The sequence below is a fragment of the Petromyzon marinus genome, chromosome 3 (genome assembly GCF_048934315.1).
Source record: "Petromyzon marinus isolate PM22_M1 ecotype Great Lakes invasive population chromosome 3, UKy_Petmar_22M1.pri1.0, whole genome shotgun sequence".
NCBI lineage: Eukaryota > Metazoa > Chordata > Hyperoartia > Petromyzontiformes > Petromyzontidae > Petromyzon > Petromyzon marinus.
The window spans coordinates 16865343-16885878 of NC_133669.1; the positions used below are offsets into that span (position 1 = coordinate 16865343).

The following is a 20536-nucleotide window of genomic DNA, read 5'->3' on the forward strand; positions in this document are numbered from 1 at the left end:
CTCCGGTCAAAGCCATCACACTACCATATATAGCAGGCGTTACTAAAAAGATTTCCAAAATTCTAAACAAACACAAGATCCAGGTCCGGTTCAATACAGTACACAAAATTCGTGATCTGATCCCATCCGTGAAGGATGTCATTCCTGACTTACAGTACCCCGGGGTTTACAAATTGAGTTGTACCTGCGGTGATTGCCATATCGGGGAGACAAAGCGACATCTCTGACCGAATTCGCGAGCACAAATCAGATTTGAAACACGGCAAAACGAATTCTTCTGCTGTGGCTGATCACTGTTACAACGCTGTGGGTGATCACGAGGCAATTCAGATCTACAAACACAGACACAATTTCAACCGAGAAGATGGTTTCAAATTAAGCAACCATTGGAAAGATGTTCTAAATCGAACTAAACATTAAACTAATTTCAATGGTACAGTATATTTTTCAAGTAGTGGTACCCCAAACTTTCGCAGCTCTTATAAATTCCCTTTTCACACCATCAATAGGTAAACTCCCCCCCCCCCCCCGCGCCAAACGGCAAGTCCACCGGCACGTACACCACCTCTTTTCTAAAATCGGCCAATCAAATGCTAATTTTTATGCTAATTTCTTTGTCAGGACACCTTGTTTGCTCGTACACAGTTTAAAGGTCCGCTGTCTGAGCGTGGTTGTTTCGCTAAATTCTCCTGTTTGATTTGTACTAGGTGCCTCGGTGAATGTATATGCTCTGACTTTAACATAGCTATTTCTGTGACCAGTTACAAGCTAATCACTCAGCTATTTCAATGCTAAATTCTATGCTAATTCCTTTGTCAAGGGGTGCCTCTGCGGATGTGTATACTTTAACTTAGCTATTTCAATGAGCCATTTCAATGCTAAATTCTATGCGAATTCCTTTGTCAAGGCGCTTGGTGTTTTTCTTCTCACACAGCTTAAAGGTCGTGATCTAAGCGTGGCTTCTTCCACTCCAGCGCTGTCCTCCAGACAGTCTCGTCCCTTCACCTGATGAAGGCCGCTTGTGTTGTGGCCGAAACGTCGTGATTTTTGTTATTTTATTTTTTACCTACGTGACTTTACCCAATAGAAGCAAAGAGTAAGGTGGTAAGGTGTGTAAATATTGCCACTGGGGAGACAAATGCGGCCGGGCGTGGTGCTGGCCACCCTTCGTGTGCCTTTATAGGCGATGCTCGCAAATAGCACGTTCCCCCAACAGACTGTTAAAGCGTGTGTACGTGCAATTGTGGGAACTCATTGTGTCCTCTTCCGACAAGCAAGCAAGCCAGCAGCAAGTGAAACTAAAAACGGATATTTGCTTCTATTCACGTGACTTTATTTCACGTTTTACTTACTATACAGCATTTCTCACGGTGGTACATGCAACACGTTAACACTTTATTATTTACGAGTGTAACAATGCCTCCCTTTTTGTTGCTGTGCCTTAAACGCGTTGTTAACACTTTGACCGCGTGTACGATGCGGTCCATTTGCGTTCCCGACTTACGAACCGCCCGACGAAGGAGCCGACCCCGTGCGTAAGTCGGGGCCTTTGCCCCCTTGAAAACAAAACATGGAATCGATTCTCGTAGCGTGCACGCGGAATCGTTTCTTCGCGATTCCTAAAAGGTCAATCCGTTTCACGTCGCTTGAGTTATCGCTCCACGCGCAGAGAGAGCGCCACTCCGCACACTCTCTCACACACACACAAGGAGGCCGAGAGGATACCACCACCACCTCTCTCGCTATGCTCACTGCCGCCGTAGCGCGCTGCTCCCGCCGGGGGCCCCTGGGCTCCCTGGCTTCGCTCGGCAGAGCCCTTGCCGCGGGGCAGGTGCGGCGTGAAGCGGGCTGCGGGAGGCCTGGTCCGGGCTGCGGGTGGGAATCCAGGCGAGCGGCGTCTGCCTCCTCCTGGGAGCGCGGGGAGAGGACGGAGTCGGCGGCGATGGAGGACGCCGAGGAGGAGAAGAAGAGACTCGGGAACCTCTCGAGTCGCTTCGCGGCGCGCTCCTTCTTCAGGAAGAGCGCGGCGACACACGAGGAGGAGGACGGGGAGGAGGAGGAGAGGGTGCGGGGAGGCCGTAGGGATACAGCGTACTGGTTCCACGTGCAGTGCAAGCGCCTGGCGCGGAGCGGACAGGTGCGGCTCGCCACGTGGGCTCTGTACCGTGCGTCTGGGGTGGTGTATGGTGTGGTGCGAGCGTGCGGGGTGGTGTGAGCGCGTGGTGTGTTGGGTGGTGTGTGGCGTGGTGTGTGGGGTGGTGTGTGCGCGTGGCGTGGTGCGTGGCGTGGTGCGTGGGGTGGTGCGTGGGGTGGTGCGTGCATTTGAAGAGCAGTAAGTGTTGCGGTTAGCGCGCTGCGCAATGAACGCAGCGTCCCGAGTTCGATAGCCGCACACGGCCAACACCGGTGACGATCATCTGAACCGGTATCTGGGCCCCCCCCCCCCCAAAGTCGATTCGACCGCAAATGAGTGCCTTGTGTGAGTGTGTTAACACCGCCACTCGGGAGGCGAAGGCGGCCGGGCGTTGTGTTGGCCACCTACCTCTTCGTGCGCCGTGCCGGCCTTCGTAGTGGCTCGCTAACAGCGCTTGCCCCAAAAGTCTGTTAAAGCTACACGGGGGATCTTTGTTGTTGTTGCAGCTGGAGGAGGCGCTACGTCTGTTTGAGGAGACGGGGCTGAAGCAGCAGCGCCTGCAGCCCGAGGAGTTCAACTTCACCGTGCTGATCGGGGCGTGCGCACGCGCCGGCCTCACGCGCCGCGCCTTCCGCCTCTATAACGACGTGAGCGGTGGCAGCTGGCGCCCGTCCCACACAGCACAGGGCCACTTGGCTGCACACCAGTAGTAGTAGTAAGCACCAGTGGGGCTAAATTACATCAAGCGTGAATGTTTGCTGTCACCACAGCATTCCATGTGTCGTCCTGCGCCAAGTTCCACATTGCCACTGTTGGCTGAGATTCTGTTGGTCCCCTGGTCGGTGGCCCCCTCTAAACAGATCCTTGAAAATATTTTCCCGAGGAATTGGTTTGACCTCCTCCTCCCATAATCTCATGCCTCACCTAGTTAACCCATGGTGCCCCCTACTCTTTTTGATACCTTCGGTACATTGCTGTGAGCCGCTATTTCTCCTGATAGTCTACCGTGGTGTTCCGTGTCTCCCAGATGAAGAAGCGTGGGCTAACCCCGAGCTCGCACACCTACACGGCGCTGTTTAACGCGTGCGCGGAGTGCGGACGCCCTGAGCAGGGCCTAGCTTTGGCGGAGAAGCTGTGGGCCGAGCTACAGCAGAAGTTTGGAAGAGCGGATACACATCTTTTCACGTACCACGCCCTGCTCAAGGTGTACGCACGCTACGGTAGTCTGGCGCCCGCCATCAACGTGCTCAAGGTACTCGCCACACCAATCGTGACACTCTTGGAGTAATATAACTTTGTTTATTAGGAGCGAAACTCAATTAACATTGACAAAAAAAGTATTGCCATGCTGTACACCGAGTTTTCATCCTGAAACGAAGTCTTGCTAAGTTCTGGTGCTTGTGTAATGACAGGGTGCCACCTGTCGGCCTGAAGGGGTAATCGCGGTTATGGGCATGTTACGCAATGTCTAATTATGAAGGGAGCTTATCGGGGGTAAAGGTGGAAGGCAGAATCAGTCGAGAAGCTCCGGGAACCTGCTTGAAGGTTCTGGAAGGGGGCGTGACCGGAGGCGGGGCTTGGCCGCGCCGGGGTGTATATAAGGGAGACCGAACCAGGGGTTTCAGTGCTGTTGCGGGTCCTGGGTCCTGGCTGCGTCGCTGCTTGCCGTCATCTCTCTTCATCGTCCGGCCACGTGGCCAATCTTCTGCAAGGCTCTCATCGTTGATGTCGCTGCGCTAGTCAGACAGTTGTGTAGTTAGACGCCGACGATGGGGTTGTGTAGAAGGGTCAGCTAGGTGTAGCTACGTAGAACGTTACATGGATGTATCGCTCAGTGTTGTGCTTAAAGTGTGAGAATAAATAAGAAGCCTTCTACACGACGTGTCTCGGAAGTCGCTCACTACACTTGAATGCCGCACAGGCTTCAAACTAGGTCAGTGGATCTCGGGGAGAAATGTCGTTGATGTCACCACACCTTGTTGTCGATTTCTTCTGCTAGGACCCATAATCGGTAAAACATTAATAACCCCACAGTCATCCACATTTACAGTATCCCACCATCCAGTTTCAGGGCTTCCTCATGTTGATCAGTCGATATCTCCTTTATGGGCTTCTCTTACTGTCTCAATGCCTCCACTGTCTGGCTTTAGGTCTTCCCCTTGGTTGCAGACCTTCTGAGTGCTACTTGACTACCCATCTCCAATGCCTATTGGAGAACAGATCATTATATTGGTCGTTGTTGAATACCCACAGCGCTGCATCTGTGTGCGTCCACTTTAAAACCCTATTCTATCAAAACATTTCTGGTTGCACATGTAACTAGCTGGTGTCCTAAATCAGACCTGATTCCAGAGACGTTGCAGTTTATGCTCCCAGTAAGTGTAGCACCAAGTGTAAGGTGGAGATGTAACTGATGTATTGGATGGGAGATGGGGTGGGTGAATTAGTTCACCCAAAACCTGGGGGGGAGTGGGGTTCACAGTCAATTGTAGTGGAGCACCTCCTGGTTGCTGGCTCTGCTGCTCATATGAAATCTTACCTTTGTGGGATGCCTCCTGACTTGGTTTGACTTTGTTGTTTGATTGCCAGGAAATGGTTGGCAATGGTGTGGTCCCAACCTCCACCACGCTGAGCTTCCTGCTGGAGGCAGCCAGGCGAGATCCCTCGGAGGGCTTTCGCCACGCCCTGCAGGTTTGCACCACAGTTATATTGTACACACCACACGACCGACCAGTACAGACGCACAACACAAATACATACACAGCAACATCAATAAAGACACCGCAGTTCAACAACGACAACAATTGGCGTTCGCCACTCAGTGGCGGTGACATGACCAGAGTACTTGTACCAGGATAGGTGTACCTTGAGGCCACGGGACAGACCCAGCTGTTATCACTTGACTGGGATGACTGGCAGATGCACCACTTGTGTTCCCCACTGTGCCAACTGTGTTGCTAAACACACACCTACACACTACCATCAATACACAGGCATCTTAGTTAAAATCGAAGACTACCCACACACACACACCACTACCACCAATCACACACACACACCAACACTACACACAACACATCCCATTAAAAATAAACATACACCACCATTATACACAAACATCACTACAAATAGACAGATGCTATATTGTTTCGGAGTAAACAAAGATTGGTATAAGTGACTTGACGACATCACTGTTATGGGTATGCATGTTGAACTTCTTTTGCACCGTACGAAGCCAACCGTTTTATCGGAGGTGTTGGGAAGGACAACTAAACACAAGAAGGGTAGTGAGTGGAGCTGGTTGTTATATGTGTGCCTTTGTGTGATTTGTCGTTGTAGCTGTGGCGCTGGATGGAGCGTGTCGGGGTGGCCCCAAACCTCCACAACTACAGTTTTCTGCTGTCCGTTGCTCGGCAGTGCGACATTGGCGACCCGGCGGTTGCCACTGCTCTGCTGCTAAACGATTCCAGTGAGAGTAAAAATATCCGGAGTCTTCCAGTCCGCAGCCAGAAGGGAGCCAAGAGACGGACTTCTACGAGTGCGGCAGTGGCAAGTGTCCAGGACCTTCAAGGGCGACTGTTCAACTCTCAAAGAGCTTGTCCACATCCAGATTCCGTGCGACAGGACAAGAGCACAAGGGGTGCACACGAGTGGCAGCTCACCCACGAGCACGCACCACAGACGAGAACTGACCAATTGTCGACGAGCTGTGCATCTAGGGAGCGGGCGCATGTTGAGGAGTGTCCCGAGCAGATGGCAATCGCACAGCGGCACTCTGAGCAGATTCCCCAGCACTCAACATCTCTGGCACTTTTGCCCGAATCGCCGGGCAGTCACCTCGAGTTACCGGGCAATCTGCTGGAGCCAGGCCGGCGCAGCACCAAGGGCCACGTGCTGTCTCTGAGGGCGGCGCCCGACCCTGCCGATCGGCTGGCGCTGCTGGGCGGTGTGGCAGGAGTGCTGGGGGCTCTACGGAGGCATGGCCTGGCCCCCAACGTGCTTATCTTCACACAGCTCGCTATGCTGTTGCCTGCTGATCAGGTTCGCATGCTGCTGATCCACACGGACAACGGCAAACACTCAAATTATTCATCATCACGCTTAAAGTTTGAATGATCCGTTGACGGTAATAGTTGTCCCAATTGTATCAATCTTATGCCTGGGTAGAGTGACGGGGCAGTGGTTACCCGCTGCACTGTGAAATTAGTGACCTGAGTTTGATTACCAGTTATGGCTGACGTCAGTGGCGAGGGATAAGTGAACTGGTTCTGGACATCACTTTGACCAACCCACACTGACCAACATGCCGATATATAGTTAAACGTGCCCCATGACTGACACAGCGTCGAGAGGCATTTTTCCATCAGCGAATTGACAAAGTGCTGCAAATTATTCATTTTTATCCTTTGGCAAACCATATTTATTAGAGATATGACTCACCATGATCCCGAATTGTGGCAATTCATCACATGCCACTACTCTTTCACATAAACCCCGTGCCTCACAAGACCACGCTGCACATTGCTCTCCACGTCTTGTAACTCGTGCATTGCCCACTCGGCCACGGTTGCCCTTGAGTTTCCCCAAACTTCCCCCCCCCTGTGTGTCTGGTATTTCTCTTTCCTCACCTTTACGACCCGGGCAGTTTGATCAAGACGAGCGGCTGCTACAGGAGGCGAAGGCCTGCGGAGCGGAGCCAGACGTCACCTTGTACAACGTCCTGGTGGGGCGCAGGAGCCGCGCCGGCGACCTGGCCGCAGCGCGCGTAGGGGCCGCAAGCACAAACACGCACATCCTCGCCTGTTTACACGTACATGTCTGTGTATGTTGAACTTCTTTCGCACCGTATGTAGCCAACTGTGCTAATCGGATGTGCGGGGGAAGGACAACAAACTTAACACAAAAAGCAGTTCAGCCTATATGAGTTACATTTTTCTGTAACTTAATTTTGTAGTTGTACTGTGATCGGTCTAAAAAATAATCGTCCACAGCCAGCTTTTGCCAGCAAGGAATTAATTTAACGTTGATTTACGTTTATGCGTTTTCTATTGCTCGCGTGATGAGGCAGTTTTTGTTTTGCTTTCTATTTGTTCTACTTTGTTTTGCGTTTGTCATCTTGGTAACCAAGCTCGCTCCTGTAAATCAGGCTAACCTGGGCTCTTGAGTTCTCACCTGGTCTAAAACAACTAGAACGACACATACGTACACTGACGCAAACATGCGCGCCCGCACGCCGCCTACTAGCATGGACACATGCGTGCACACACACACGTCACACTTAAACGCTTCCATGCAGACACACACGCTACCTACACACACACACGAATGCTGTGATGAAAGCATGCACACACTATACACGAATGAGCGCTGACATGTACACATGCACGCATATATCAACATTTCCGTGCACTTACACGTTACGTCGCATGAACATTTTGTGCAATAGGTTGATGGAACAAGAGACAGAACCAACTGGATAGAACGTAGAAAGCAGACTGTACGAAAAAAATAATCCATTCTCCAATCTTGACCCCGACTTGCGACAATTTGTCAAACTGCATGAGTGGATACAGAATCGTTATGTGCCTACTACACACGCATGCCCTTGTCTATAGCATGTGTGCGCGTGCGTGAGCGCACGAGTGTGCCTGTTTTTACACATACGCTTGCCCGCTCATGAACGCGCACTTGCGAGATTGCAGGCGTTGGTGGGGGAGCTGGTGCGGGAGGGGCTCTCCCCTGACATGCACACGTACAGCGCGCTGGCCGCAGGCTGCCAGCGCGAGGAGGACGGTGTGCAGCTGCTGAGAGACATGAGGGTGCGCACCTTGCTACTGCTGCTGCTCACGATCACGTGCACAAGGACGAGCGTAAAATCGTCAGCTGTGATCAGTGCACTGCTAGATGAAGACATCCTGCCCTACCCGACAATGCTTTGACATCTCACACTGATCTCATTACGGTGGATGTCTTCTCAGGCGTGTCCACTCCTTTGGTTGCCGCTCTGACAGAAGTATTGACCCACCAGCCATCGTCCCTTCTTGCGATGCGTTATGCCCAAACCAAATTTTCTTAAGTTAATTGGAGCAACTTTTCCCGCTGCAATGATTCTTATGTAAACATTTGAATTCGTGTCGCTAAGTTGAATATTGACCTCAACACTGGAGGAAATATCTTGCCGCGGGATCTGATTTTATTGCCGAGTGCTGTGTACGTGTTTGTGCATCTCTTAGCTTGGTATTTTTATGCTTTCCAACCAAGTTTGAAATCGTTAATGCATTATCTCTGTCCATCTGTCCAAAGCTTTGCAATAAAAAAAAAACCCATTTCTTAAAGTATCCTAAGTGGCCAAGGGAATTGGCATGTCATCTTGCGTAGTCGTATGTGATGCTCCGTGTAACTTGTTATGCGCTTTAAAAACATACCGCTATCGCCAATTTGGAGGACAAATGTTTTTTGTGAAAGCGTTGTAGAATCCATGCGCGTGTGCGATTCTTGCTTGTTGTTTTCTGCTTCCTACAGACAAGTGGCTTGACTCCGAATTCCCACGTGTGCGGGGTGCTCATCTCCGTGGCGATCCGTCGTCTCGACTACTCGTACCTGACTGCGGTGCTCAAGGAGATGGCTCGGTCGCACATCGCCGCCTCGCCCGCCATCCTGAGGCAGCTCGACTTCGCAGCCCGCTACCCACCCGGATACGATCACGTCAGCACACGCAGTCCACGGCACCACACGCCGCGCACACCGAATAAAAAATAATTCTATTTATATAGTGCTTTTTATCAACGATCTCAAAGCGCTGTACATGACAGAGCAGCAGTAGCAGACACTCAACATGAAAATAATTATATTATAACTAAATTTTTAAAATCTATTTACTAAGCGAACGACAAGTTTAATAAGCGAAAGCATGGGGGATAATATGCCTGTGTCGGAGAATTCAGCCCCGTTACAATTGTAGTTTGGATATTGGGAATCTTTGTGTTGTGTGTGTCTCTGACACAATGTCAATATGTTTGTCTGTGTGCAGTACAGCGCATCGAACGCCTATCTGGATAAGATCGACGGCTTCCGTGGGTTCTACCAGCTCTGGCTGAAGCGCACCTCTGCCGTGGACGACACAGCGCAAGTCCGGTGAATCTGTTGGCGTTGTCAGCCAAGAGACAATAAAATATTCCCCGCGAGAGATCATTCCCACACTCGGCTGTAGTGCTGTGAGCTGTATTTCCTGTGCCAATGACGACTGGACAAATATGCACCCCCTACCCCCCCTCACCTATCCGGCTGTCGTACGTGGCACAAAGCAGTGGACATCACCCTACCTCCATGTGGGAGCTAACAAAGAGAGAAGACACTCGTGGAAATAATGCATCTTGAACTCGGCGTTGTTACAATTGCCACTTCATCATCGCAATGAAAGTAGTGGCCAAGTGAGGTGGTGGTTGTTTGCAACATTCGCGTGCGTCCACTCATCCCTGTCTTGACACTGCACGAGAGAGCGGGAAGTGAGCATTACGCTGCCATGTCAATAAAACCCGACTGCATCTAACGCTTATGAGTTGTGTGTTGCCAAAGAGAGAGCGTGAGTATGGATGTGAGAGATATCGGGTGTGAATGCGTGTAAGAGGATCATTACATCTCCTGCCGCGTCTCTCGCGGAAGACTACACCATTGATCGCATTCACCAGCGATGTTAACGTCCACGCAGCCGTGAAGAGGAGGTGGTGGGGGCAGGCTCCGTGTCGTGTGTGTGTGCGTACCAGTCGAGAAGGGGTGCTGCCCGTGTACTTGTGTTGCATCAGATGGTCCCGTTGCCAGTGTCAGGATACGCAGAGTGTGCGTGCGCATGCTACAGAGACGCGTAGTAGGGATGGCGACTGCAGTGCTGCTAATAATCGTAACTTTGATCGGCGCTACTACTCACACCCCTTCACCTGGGACCTGTCCACCTGGGAAGTGTACTCGGGGTGAGGATCTCGGTGGTGCTGGGAGTGTGGGTCTCAGAAGGGCTGGGAGTGAGAGTCTTGGAGGATTTGGAGGTGAGAGCCCGGGAGAAGGTGGAAGCGAGGACCTGGGAGTGCTGTCTCGAGAGGAGGCTCTTCACGCCACGGTGCGGGCGCTGGAACGAGCTGCTCGTTTCCTGGAGGCGTCGCGGGAGCTCCTGAACTTTGACGGCGTCATCGGATTCCGCATGATGCACGGTGGGTACTCGCTCGCATCGTAGCTCAGGGCAGGGCCACTTGTAAAGGAAATGATTACGCTGACCACAAGGGCTCTTGTCACGTATTCATGCACGCTTACGATGTTTTGATACACAGGCTAGAAGGAAACAGTTATACATTTGGATACAGAGCGAGAGTTACCATTATATTTATTAGTCACCATTTGTAGATTTAATACAGTCGGCTTAACTCTTTACCAGTTTTGTCATCTGTTAAATTAGGCCTTGGCTCGGAGGGCATAATAAATAGTCAATGTGGTGAGCACACTGTGCAATTAAATCGTAGACCCCCGTTTAATTTCATAACTGGAGCTAAAACAGGTAGCAAGCGGCACGTGCCCTGGGCCTCGCCTACCTTGGCTATGAAAGGGACGAAGGCGGGCGATCGTGCTGTTGGCCCTTCATCGGTGCTCACGCATGGCACTTCAAAGTGGGGCCTCTCCTTCGTCTTTGTGCGTGCGCAGCTCAGTTGGCGGACGGTCTGCAGCTGGAGGCGGCGCTGTGTGGGGAGCGTGGTGGAGCGCTGCGCGTGACCCCCATGGTGGAACGCGTGCGGGAGCTCGCACTGCGCGTGCACGACCTCAGTTCAGACGCCCTGCAACATGCCTGCCTCTCTCTGCCCCATTACTGCTGGAGTAAGCAAACAGCAGGGCCGGGCCGTGTGGCACGGTCCTCCGCACCAGACTCTCCACCTTCAACACGTCCCCCACAATCGCTGCCAACTGCCAACAACGCCACCACAATCGCCAGCACGCCCACCGCAATCGCTAACAGCAGCACCATGATCACAAACAACACCACCGCTTCCTGCGGTACGAGCAGCAGGAACAGCCAGGCTCCGTGACGCCGTCTACAACACCACTGTCACCACCATCTCCGTTATCGGAAATATACAGCACACTTATCATTTTATCAAGGTGACTCTTTTTTCCCTGTGTGCGTGTGTGTATGCGACATCTCCAGGGATGGCCCCGTTGGCTATCTCAACTTTTTGGTCAAAGACAGAGCCAAGTTCCCGCTGCTCGCAAATGCCCCTTCCAAACAGCCGGCGGCATTCAACTCGCATGGAGGCGGAGGAGATCGCAGAGAATCCACTTGAGAGCTCCATGGAGTTTCTCTTCCCTCTGCCGAGCTCGGCGTGCATCCATGACGAAAACTCAAGCGACAGCTGCCTCAGCAGCCTGCTGGGCACCGGGTACTGGTTGATAAAAGTGCTTGAGTATTTACTGATATCCATAATTTCACTAATTTTCGTACAAACGAAATCCCGATATTGGTTACATGACATAATTTTGATTTGAAACTTTCGTGACTGCAGGAATCCATACTCTTTGGTTCTTTCGGTAAAGTCACGTTGGTATAAAATAAAACAAAAAAAACACGTAAATAACCTCTCGTTGTAGCAGCTCTCTCGCTGGTTCACAGTTCAACTGCTGGATTATTTTTTCCGCCTGAGGACGACCGCTTGTGCTGCGATCGAAACGTCGTGACGTAATTTTAGCAATGAAAAGACCAGAATTGCCTAGTTCTGCTGGTTGCCAGTTTATAGACGATGTTTTTAGGGTTCGTTTGAAAACATTTATTTTCTCTTGCGTATCTGTCGGTTTAGGTTTGTTTGCCTCTTAATTTTAACGTTCAGGGTTTTTACTGCGATTCTGTTGTAAAGCGCTGTGAGGCCTTGTGTTAACGGCTCTACATAAAACTGAGTTTTAGCTTACTACCAACATTTTCAATCAGGCACGTTTGGGTCAAGACTTTTGACTGTGCCGCCGATATCACCTGCTCGCCTCTCATCCCCTCTTAACTTGCGAGCCTCCCCCGCTTTGCGCAGCCTCCCCTGCTCCCCTGGCTAACGAGCCCGGCACTATGCAGTGGAGGGTAACGATTGTTGGTGTGCGTGTAGGCCCCGCATGGCAGTGTGCTCCGTGCCGACGCCATGTGCCCGCTGGGCGCGTGCAGGTGGATGCACAGGCTACGCGCTCTCCCATCAGTTGCTCTACCTGTTCGTGGCAACACAGGTAAGCACCTAACACTCGCCACAAAGACAGAGATCCCCCCGTGAAGCCTCAACAGGGTTTTGAGGCAAGTGCTGTTAGCGAGCAAGGCCGGCTCGGTACACCGAGGCAGTATGTGGCCAGCACCACACCCGACCACCATTGTCTCCCCAGTGGCGATGTTTACACACCACCACCAGGTACTCATTTGAGGCTGAGTCGACCGAGGGGAGGCCCAGGGCCGGTTCAGATAATTAATCAGCACTGGTATTGGCCATTTGTGGGAATCGAACTTAGGTCGCCGGGTTCATAGCGCAGCGCACTAATCGCTACACTGCCGCTCCCCACTTGCCAATAAGACATGCACACAAGATAGCCTTTGCTCATCTCCAATCGGGTCCATTGAGAGATCAAGTCTATTTTGCAAGGGAGATCTGGGGATCAACTAAAATATCAAACCAAGAATTACAACCTTTTGTCACTCCACTGCTGGATGAAGGCCTCTCCATGCTATGTCGGTACTGTATGTTGGTGCATATTGCCTGCTATGATGTACGTGTGTAGGGTGCATAGATTCAGCAGCACTGGTTTGTCACAAGCAAAACGTTGGACCAATTTCAACATTCAGTGTTTCACCAGCAGTGAGGTTTGCTTGAAAAAATGCTGGTGAACTTCTAGATGTTCATAGGTGTTGTTCGTAGTTCGACACAGAACTATCATATATACATACACAAGATAATCATTGGCATTATTGTGGAGAACACAAGTAACAAAAAAAACTGAGCAGGTGTTTGCCTTGCTAATCTTGTCAAGGAACATAAACCATCACGTGGACCCCGGTCATCCTCGCGGAGTCTTTTGGCTTGCCATCGAACAAAGGCGGTTTCGGATGCGCTTCTGCGTCCGTCTGGAAGGCTCTTCCGATATTAGGAAGCCACGGGAGCTATGCACTTTTAAATGATCTAGATTGAAAATTAATGTCTCTAGAACTGCTATTTGTATTTAGTAATGTTGTCATTCCCCGCACACCTCCGATTAGCGCGGTTGGCCATGTACGGTGTGAAAGAAGTTCAAAGTGCAGGACATACAGATTGACAAGATGCCTCTGTCACGCGCGTGTCCTCCATGTTATAGGTTTTTTTGGGTTCGATCGCATAAATATAAATGTGTTGTTAAACCCGCTACCACCCGACAATTGTAAATGGTGTGGATTTGCTCTCCAACACACCGGTGTGCTCGACTCGTAACGAATTGGCATGTTCTGTTTACGTGACAAACCTAACTAATTGGCTGCGTCGGGTGGGTGGCGGGTTTAACGACAAAGTTATATACTTACGCGATGTGACCCAACAAAACCTATAACATGGATGATATTGGCCGCGAAAGCCTACGTGTTAAACTGACGCGTGCGTTCCTCAGATCGGCTGCCCCTGGTCTCGGGGCCCGGACATACGGGCGCAGCAGGGAGCGCTGTGCGCGCAGATGATGCGGCACAACGGGGCCCTGGCCGCACTGGGACTCCCACAGCCACAGGAGGACCTCTTCGTGGAGAACAGTACGGGAGCGAGCCACTTTGGGCCCGGATGTCGATGGGGCCCATTCGCTAATTGCCAACGATCATGAAATTTGTTATGGGCTTCATCTTCTTGGTTCTTTCGGTAAAGTCACGTAGAATGGAAATAAAGTAATAAAAATAAACATGATAATTATTTTCTTCTTTGGTTCTTTCGGTAAAGTCACGTAGAATGAGAATAAAATAAAACAAAATTCTCACGACGTTTCGGCCACAACACAAGTGGCCTTCTTCAGGTGAAAGGGACAGACCTGTTGGGACGACAGAGCTTCAATAAACGCTGTTAAGATTCGTAGCGCCCTTTTAAGCTGGTTGAGCGAAAGTCAGGCACCCAAGCAGTAGAATTTAGCATTGAAAAAGGTTGAGGGATTAGCTTGTGACTGGTCACAGAAATGGCTATGTAAATTCAAAGCCTACACATCCACAGAGGCACCCAGCACAAATCAAACAATAGAATTTAGCATTGAACACATACTTCACCTGGAACGGAACTTTCTACAAACAAACTGAGGGCACTCCAATGGGCTCCCCCCTGTCTCCGGTTGTAGCCAACGTATTCATGGAAAAATTAGAAACTGACGCCATCCAGACTGCCACTCTACGCCCGACCTTATGGAAGAGGTATGTGGATGACACTTTTGTCATCTGGCCACATGGCCAGCCTGCTCTAGACCAATTCTGCGACCACATCAATTCCATACACCCAGCCATCAGATTTACCATGGAGGCCGAAAAAGATGGCAAGCTACCCTTTTTGGATGTCTTAATTAAAAGGAGACCTGATGGTTCAATGAGCCACTCTGTCTACAGGAAAGCTACCCATACAGATGGGATGGATGGTGGTGGGAATTCGGTTTCAAGTAAGCATCTGCATGAAGGCCGCTTGTGTTGTGGCCGAAACGTCGTGATTTTTGTTGTTTTATTTTTTATTTATTGTTTGATTTGTGCTGGGTGCCTCTGTGGATGTGTAGGCTTTGAATTTACATAGCCATTTCTGTGACCAGTCACAAGCTAATCCCTCAACCTTTTTCAATGCTAAATTCTACTGCTTGGGTGCCTGACTTTCGCTCAACCAGCTTAAAAGGGCGCTACGAATCTTAACAGCGTTTATTGAAGCTCTGTCGTCCCAACAGGTCTGTCCCTTTCACCTGAAGAAGGCCACTTGTGTTGTGGCCGAAACGTCGTGAGAATTTTATTGTTTTATTTTATTATTGTATTCTCATTCTACGTGACTTTACCGAAAGAACCAAAGAAGATGAATCCTTGCAGTCACAAAAGCTTTAAATCGAAAAATAATTATTTTATTTCCATTCTACGTGACTTTACCAAAAGAACCAAGAGGATGAATTCCTGCAGTCACGAAAGCTTTGAATCGAAATTGTTATGGGCTGCTAGAGTGTGGAGGTGTGGACTTCACAGTGGATGGCTTCCCACAGGCAGACTTTGCAGCAGTGAGCATTAGGGACCGTGCAGGGTTGGTCCAGATGTCTTGTGACTGCCAATGAATTGACCCCTACCATTGTCTTTCCTTTGCTTGTTAATTCCTGAAAATAGGTATTTCCCCTTTTTTTCCTGCAACAAAAACAATGCTTGTGGTCAGAATGCAAACTAAAAACATACTCTGATAATATATGCATTGTCAACATGCCAAACGGCGTCCTCTGGTCTAACACCGTTTGAGACGAGGCTCAATAGAAAGCTGTCTCTGGTGTGGACCAATACGTTTCAAAGACAATGCATATATTATCAGAGTATTTTTTTTGCATTCTGACCACAAGCATTGTGGTTAATGCAGACATGATTCCTTGTAAAAGGTTTCAGTTTGTGCTTTAACATCTTAACACCTGTTTTTGTTGCCAGAAAAAAGGGGAAAACCTATTATCATATTTTGGTACTGACAAAGGAGGTACCATTATGTCGTTGTCAATTCCTGTTTTAAATAAACCTTATTTATTTTAGATGGATGATACGAGTTCACATGCTATTGAAGAACGGTTTCTCGTGAGCGTATGGGCTCGTGAAAGATCAAAAACCAGAAAAACTGAGAAATGTTCGAAAATATTTTTGTGAAAGATTTAACAATAATGATATGTAATAAAATTGTATTGCTTACATTGAATTACAAAAACATTTAGTTTTAGAAAATTAAATGGGGGTCACGACATCTGGACCACCCTGTACAGTACTGTACTGATGAGTCATAATGAGGACGAACGCAGCGCTACAGTTGACTATCATCATATCACTGCTGCTGCTGTCGGTCAAATTTATTTTCTCACATTTATTTTGACGGGGACGTAGTCAAGTGGACCACAATGCACATATCCAGGAATCGCTGATGGTGTTTGCATAATACACATGCCGAGTGCTTTTTATTGAAAACGTTCTTGTGCTTTGTTTGACACCATCAGTTGGCCACACTTGACAACTCAGTGTAAACATTTAGCCTGATTCCGTGAGTTTTCAATTGCTCAATGACGTTACCAGTCCAGGGTCACTTACATTGTGTTATTTTGCATTCACGATAACCACATTAAAATCCCAACAAAAGACATTTCATGGTTTGTCACACATACATATAAATGTCTTGGAGCACTACACTCAATAATTTCACGTTTTTAACCGAGAAAGAGAGAAGCTATTGCTGAGCACCACTGGACTTGCAATCCAGTGGTCACCGGTTCCCTTCGGAAAACGGTTACCGGTTATCTTTTTTTTTATCAGCACGAGTGCAATCATCTGTGGTGGTGAGGCGAGAGAGTCCTCGTGCATGCAGTGGCTGCTTACCCGAATTTGATTCTCACGGCAAACAGGTGACGAATATTTGAACCGGACTTGGGCCTCCCCGAGGTCGACTCCGCCTTAAATTAACTTAAACATCAGCACTCGGGAGACAAAAGCGGCCGGGCGTGGGTTGGACACCCACCCCATCATGTGCCTTGCCTCCTTGCCTGCGTTCATAAGTGCTCGCTAGCAGCACCTGGCTCAGCAGTCTGTGAAAGGCTGTATGTGGAATATTTGTCTTTGTCGCGCAGTGCTGTTGTGCTCCATGGCGGGGAGGCGCATGGGGCTGCAGGCTGCGTGGCTCGGAAGAGTCGTGCACATGCAGCACCCACACAGCGGCTGCTTCAAGACTCCCGCAACACGAGGCAGTGAGATACTCTACCACACACCCAGCCACTCACACCTTGGAAGGTCACCACAGCATGAGGGGGGGGAGGGGGGTTGAGAGTGACTGGCACAACACCCTGCGGCCTTTTGTCTCCCCAGTGGTGATGTTTAAACTTTGCACTCATTACGCCTGTTGATCCAGGAAAGCATTTCAAGTGGTTCTTACCAAGTTTTTGGCAGCATTTACATTTAAGGCCGAGTCAACCTAGGGGAGACCCAGGACCAGTTCAGAGATTCGTCACTGATGTTTGCTCTGAGCAGGAAGCTACGTGTTGGTAGCACAGTGCACTAATCACCACCGCTCGCCATAAACTGGCAGTTCCCCACATGCACGCGATCACTGCCAGAGTTGATATGCACACTCCTAGGATTTTAATTTACAACCTTCCAACTGAAAGCCGTGAGCTCTAATGCCTGTGCCACTTGGCCAAATTACGTGGCAAATTGCTAAGTACAGCGGTAAAGACAAAGGTCCCCTCCCCCTTATCTTCATAGATTGTTGGGTCAAGTGCTGTTAGCAAGCATTTATGGAAGCCAGCATGGCACACGAGGTGTTTGCCAGCAAAGCACCCAACTTTGTCTTCCTAGTGGCCTTGTTTACACATGGCACCAGGTACTCATTTGAAGGCTGAATCGACGGTGGGGGAGGCCCAGGACCGGTTCAGATAATCGTCACTGGTATTGGCCGTGAGCAGGAATCGAATTCGGGTTGCCAGGTTCGTATCTACTGCATCACATCACAACACACGCAGCATTTTAGGAAAATGCAAACCAAAACACAAATGGCTGTTGTAGGCCACATGCTGCCGACTATCCCACAAGAGTTGTAACCTTCGGAATTGAGAACGAAATATACTAAAGAATCACTGCCATGTGCTCTGTCACGGTGTTCTTGTGATGACTCTGCATTAATGTATTAACATACACGCGATATTGAGTGGTATAATAATACACTGGACCGTAAATTGAAAGTCTTCTTGCCCCATCAAGACCGCTTTAAACTCACATAGGACAGCCAGGGATGCACAACCTCGGTTCGTGTCTGCAAGATAACCATTTGTTAATTGGTTTGTCTCCTTTAATCCCGGTTCACCACACACAGCGTGATGTCCTGCACTGTCTCGACAGGTTCCCACAGGGAGCCTGTGGGACTCGAGCGGCTTCACAAGAGGAGAGAGAAGCGGATCGATGGTGAGTTTAATCCAGCAACACTCGTCTCATCATTGATGCGCGAGCCTCAAAATCTTTCCCGAGTGAATATTATTACCTGTGGGAGTACCCACAGAAACCTCGCGTGTGTGTGGATAACACAAAACAAATGTGTGTCAAAATGAAGACGTAAACATAAATCGAGTTATTTTTATGTAAAAGTCTCGTTTGTTTAATTACCGTACTTCACCAACTCTGCCACTTGTCACGTCCATTGTGAGACCACAGAGCAACCGCACAGGACCCAGCTTCGCCACACTCACCCGGCTGAGACAGAATGAGGGGCGCTGTGGTGCACTGTGGTGATTGAATGAAAATCGTGGAGGGAAATAAAAAGTGGTGATGTGTGTGTGTACGGTTTCATCGGTGCTCGCTAACAGCACTTGCCCCCAACAGTCTGTTACAGGCTACACGGGGGATCTTTGTCTTTTGCATATGGTTAGCGCGCTGTGCTACGAATGCGGTGACGATTATTTGAACCGGTGCTGGGCCTCCCCGAGGTCGACTCGGCTTCAAATGAGTTCCTGGTGCGGTGCGTAAACATCGCCGCTGGGGAGGCAAATGCAGCCGGGCATGGCGCTGGCCACCCACCCGCTCGTGTGCCGAGCTGACCTTCATAGGTGCTCGCTAACAGCCCTTGCCCCCAACAAGTCTGTTACAGGCTATACGGGGGGATCTTTAGTATTTTTGTCCGTGCGTGTGACCGTGTGGAGGTGGCTGCTCAAGCCACAAGACTGCGGTCGCCGTGGGCCTCCTGGGTTGCTTTGTGCGAGAGTTGCTGCCCCTTGTTTCCTGCGCCGCGGAGCCAATTCCGCCACGGTGGGCGTCGAGGTTGGATGGATTCCCTCCTCGCCTGCCCCAGCGATTCGGCTCCCAGTCGCCAGGCAGGTTGTGGAGTAAACGCTAAACGGCTCGTCGGAGACGACCGCTCGGAGTGAGGGTTTTCTCGAGTAGTTTTAAGAACAGCGCCAAATAAATGTTGATTGCGATTAAGGTTTCAGTTGGGGAGAGACGCTCTCTCACAAGTATTTCAGAATCACAAGATTTATTCATACTGGAGGAATCTGCCGATGATCTATGAGGCTCTTTTTCACAGATGTCCAGCAGGGGCGGGTCAGAACGTTAGAACAGCAAACGATACAAAAACACGATAGGTGCAAATATATCGGAAAGGTAAACAAATCACTGAGAAAATTCGCTTATTAGCTTCTGTTTGTTGGCGAAATTGTCACAGGGTTTCCAGTTCCCGCGACCCACGTGACACACTAAGCGATCAACACCGGTTTGTCACGTGGACACACGTACACACACGGAACACGTGCACACACGCACCTACGTTTAGCACGGTTGGCTACGTACGGTGCGAAAGAAGTTCAACATACGCGCACACTGAGATCTTAATTTGAATTGGCTATTGACGCAAGACAGAGCATTAATTGCTTTGCGCCTCACATAGGAGCCTGCTCAACAATAATTGGGCGCGCGCAACGTGGAACGAGTTAATTTGTTTCGATTTAAAGCTTTCGTGACTGCAAGGATTCATCTTCTTTGGTTCTTTCGGTAAAGTCACGTAGAATGAGAATGAAATAATAAAATAACACAATAAAATTCTCACGACGTTTCGGCCACAACGCAAGCGGCCGTCTTCAGGTGAAAGGTACAGAACTGTCGGGACGACAGAGCTTCATTGAAGCTTTATTGTGTTATTTTATTATTTTATTCTCATTCTACGTGACTTTACCGAAAGAACCAAAGAAGAGTTAATTTGTATTTGAATGGGGAGTCAATTGGTAAACAGAGAAAGATGGTAGCGTGGTGGTTCGCGAGGACTGGAGTTTGCGAAACCCTATCTTTGAGTGGACATCTGGTTAGTAAAACAAATTCGCTGTTTATATCTGGTTATTAAAATAAATTTTGCTGTAATAAACGATTCACAATAACACATTAATGCTCCACAAGAGCTTCAAGCCACAAAGTTGCACAACAATGATGCAACATTAAAACAAGTTAGCTGCATAGTTGAAGCTGCCTCGTGTTTGATAATTGTTTTTTTTTTCTTCTGGTTTTGCTTCACCTCAGTTTGTTAAGACTTTGTACACGACGCTTCTCCACTTTCTCCGGGGGGGTAGGAAGTGACAATTACTACGATGTGCTTCTGTGAGCGTGATGTGTGGGCATTTGCGACTGTGGATCGATTCGTTCGTCATTAAACGCCCTGCAAATGTCTGCTGTGG

At 49.5% G+C, this 20536-nt stretch overlaps 2 protein-coding genes across 2 annotated transcripts; both read left to right on the forward strand.

The window, feature by feature from the left end:
- The first annotated feature begins 938 nt into the window (after positions 1 to 938).
- On the forward strand, positions 939 to 9683 carry PTCD1 (pentatricopeptide repeat domain 1). Its single transcript, XM_032976748.2, has 9 exons — positions 939 to 2137; positions 2641 to 2781; positions 3162 to 3386; positions 4724 to 4825; positions 5474 to 6175; positions 6780 to 6899; positions 7837 to 7953; positions 8657 to 8839; positions 9165 to 9683. The coding sequence occupies exons 1-9, from the start codon at positions 1571 to 1573 to the stop codon at positions 9270 to 9272; spliced, it is 2265 nt and encodes a 754-aa protein (XP_032832639.2). The 5' UTR covers positions 939 to 1570; the 3' UTR covers positions 9273 to 9683.
- Positions 9684 to 9833: 150 nt separating this feature from the next.
- On the forward strand, positions 9834 to 20522 carry C3H16orf89 (chromosome 3 C16orf89 homolog). Its single transcript, XM_032976761.2, has 8 exons — positions 9834 to 10335; positions 10820 to 10990; positions 11319 to 11550; positions 12259 to 12373; positions 13769 to 13904; positions 16958 to 17074; positions 18222 to 18284; positions 19016 to 20522. Exons 1-8 carry the CDS (start codon positions 9981 to 9983, stop codon positions 19207 to 19209), a joined length of 1383 nt encoding a protein of 460 aa, XP_032832652.2. The 5' UTR covers positions 9834 to 9980; the 3' UTR covers positions 19210 to 20522.
- The last annotated feature ends 14 nt before the right edge of the window (positions 20523 to 20536 follow it).

Bases quoted from the DNA above. Each gene is read 5' to 3' on its own strand.
- PTCD1 (XM_032976748.2), top strand. From the start codon at position 1,571: ATGGAATCGATTCTCGTAGCGTGCACGCGGAATCGTTTCTTCGCGATT. The intron at 2,782-3,161 runs GTGAGCGGTGGC...CGTGTCTCCCAG, and splicing joins CCTTCCGCCTCTATAACGAC to ATGAAGAAGCGTGGGCTAAC. The intron at 6,900-7,836 runs GTAGGGGCCGCA...GCGAGATTGCAG, and splicing joins GCGACCTGGCCGCAGCGCGC to GCGTTGGTGGGGGAGCTGGT.
- C3H16orf89 (XM_032976761.2), top strand. From the start codon at position 9,981: ATGCTACAGAGACGCGTAGTAGGGATGGCGACTGCAGTGCTGCTAATA. The intron at 13,905-16,957 runs GTACGGGAGCGA...TTTGTCGCGCAG, and splicing joins GGACCTCTTCGTGGAGAACA to TGCTGTTGTGCTCCATGGCG. The intron at 18,285-19,015 runs GTGAGTTTAATC...GACCGTGTGGAG, and splicing joins GAGAGAGAAGCGGATCGATG to GTGGCTGCTCAAGCCACAAG.